This window comes from Rhineura floridana, chromosome 1 (assembly GCF_030035675.1).
Source record: "Rhineura floridana isolate rRhiFlo1 chromosome 1, rRhiFlo1.hap2, whole genome shotgun sequence".
NCBI classification, from domain to species: domain Eukaryota; kingdom Metazoa; phylum Chordata; class Lepidosauria; order Squamata; family Rhineuridae; genus Rhineura; species Rhineura floridana.
The window spans coordinates 132,389,356-132,390,649 of NC_084480.1; the positions used below are offsets into that span (position 1 = coordinate 132,389,356).

Here is a 1,294-nt window from a genome sequence, read left to right on the forward strand (position 1 = left end):
AGGGGCAGATTTGATTTAAAAAGTCCTTTTCAAAAATAGCCACAGAAATTCACTACATTAAAATCTGATCCTCGACAATAAGAATTAATGGAAAATTCAGTACCAAATCAGAACTGGGCAGAATTCTAGCATATCCCTACTACAGAATGTAATTTTATGTGTGAACTGGCCCTGAAAACAGTACCTGCTGGGCTGGGCTGAGCTGGGGAAACTGTGGCTCTCCAGATGTTGCTGAACTATAACTACAACCACAGGCCATGCTAGCTGGAGCTGATGAAAGTTGGAGTCCAACAACAACTGGAGGGGCACAGGTGAGCCATCCTTTCTCTAGAGCAACTAGTTCTGAAGTTCTAGTGTGACTTGGAACTATCATACCTCATGAATTTATTTATTTATTTATTTATTTATTAGGCTTATATCCCGCCCGACTAGCGATAGCTCTCTGGGCGGTGAACAGCAAAAAAAGTACAATAAATACAGTAAGAAAAACAATACAGTGCAAAAATCCAATTAAGTTATAATAAGTTAAAAAGTACAGTTAAAATGCTTTGGGAAAGAGGAAGAGGATCCATTCTTACTCTCTCGCCTCTCGCACTGGGAGCCCTGCTGTCTGCGTTGTGCTGACATTGTTGGTCATACTGCTTTGGGGCTCCTAGATGGCCAGGTTGCTCCCCTTGCTGGAATTGTCAGACCCTTGGTTGTCAGACCCTTGGCCACTTGTTGGCGCTTCTTTGAATCCTGACTGCCATTTTCTGTACAACATGATCCCAGCAATTGCAGCTGCTCCCAGCAGGATGGCCCCCAGAACACACCCAATAATGGGTGCTATGTTGGAGGCTGTCCTCTGCAGAACCTCCTTCCCGTAGTGCAGGTAACCCTCCAGCCACTCAATGCATTCCTCCTCCAGGGAGGCCTTCCAGTGCTGGGTAAAAGCCCTGTCTCTATCCCACGACCTCTTGGTCACTTGGGCCTCCGGCTGGGCTGCCGTCCAGGTGAGGGTCTCCTTGTAGAGGCTGAGGAAGTCCCTCCCGTTGTAGCTGTGCTGGATATACCCTCCTCTGCGCCCCTCTGGGCCCACCTCACAGCCGTACATGGTCTGCTAGGTGTGAATCCGCTGTTCAAATGAATATTTGTACTTCAGAAGCATCACTTTCTACTTTTCCCTTAACATCCCAAGAGACTTGCCCAAATGGACTTCTTCATTTTCCAGATCCAGCTAAACCACTCTCATCCTAGGCTTTCTCTGACAAATACAGGCAGAGCCAAAAACTAGGCCAACAAACTATGATAACTA

At 46.6% G+C, this 1,294-nt stretch overlaps 1 protein-coding gene across 1 annotated transcript; it reads right to left on the bottom strand.

The window, feature by feature from the left end:
* Nucleotides 1–652: 652 nt before the first annotated feature.
* On the bottom strand, nucleotides 653–1,093 carry LOC133376834 (H-2 class I histocompatibility antigen, Q10 alpha chain-like). The gene has a single exon (XM_061609671.1). The coding sequence runs from the start codon at nucleotides 1,091–1,093 to the stop codon at nucleotides 653–655; it is 441 nt and encodes a 146-aa protein (XP_061465655.1).
* Between the last annotated feature and the right edge of the window lie 201 nt (nucleotides 1,094–1,294).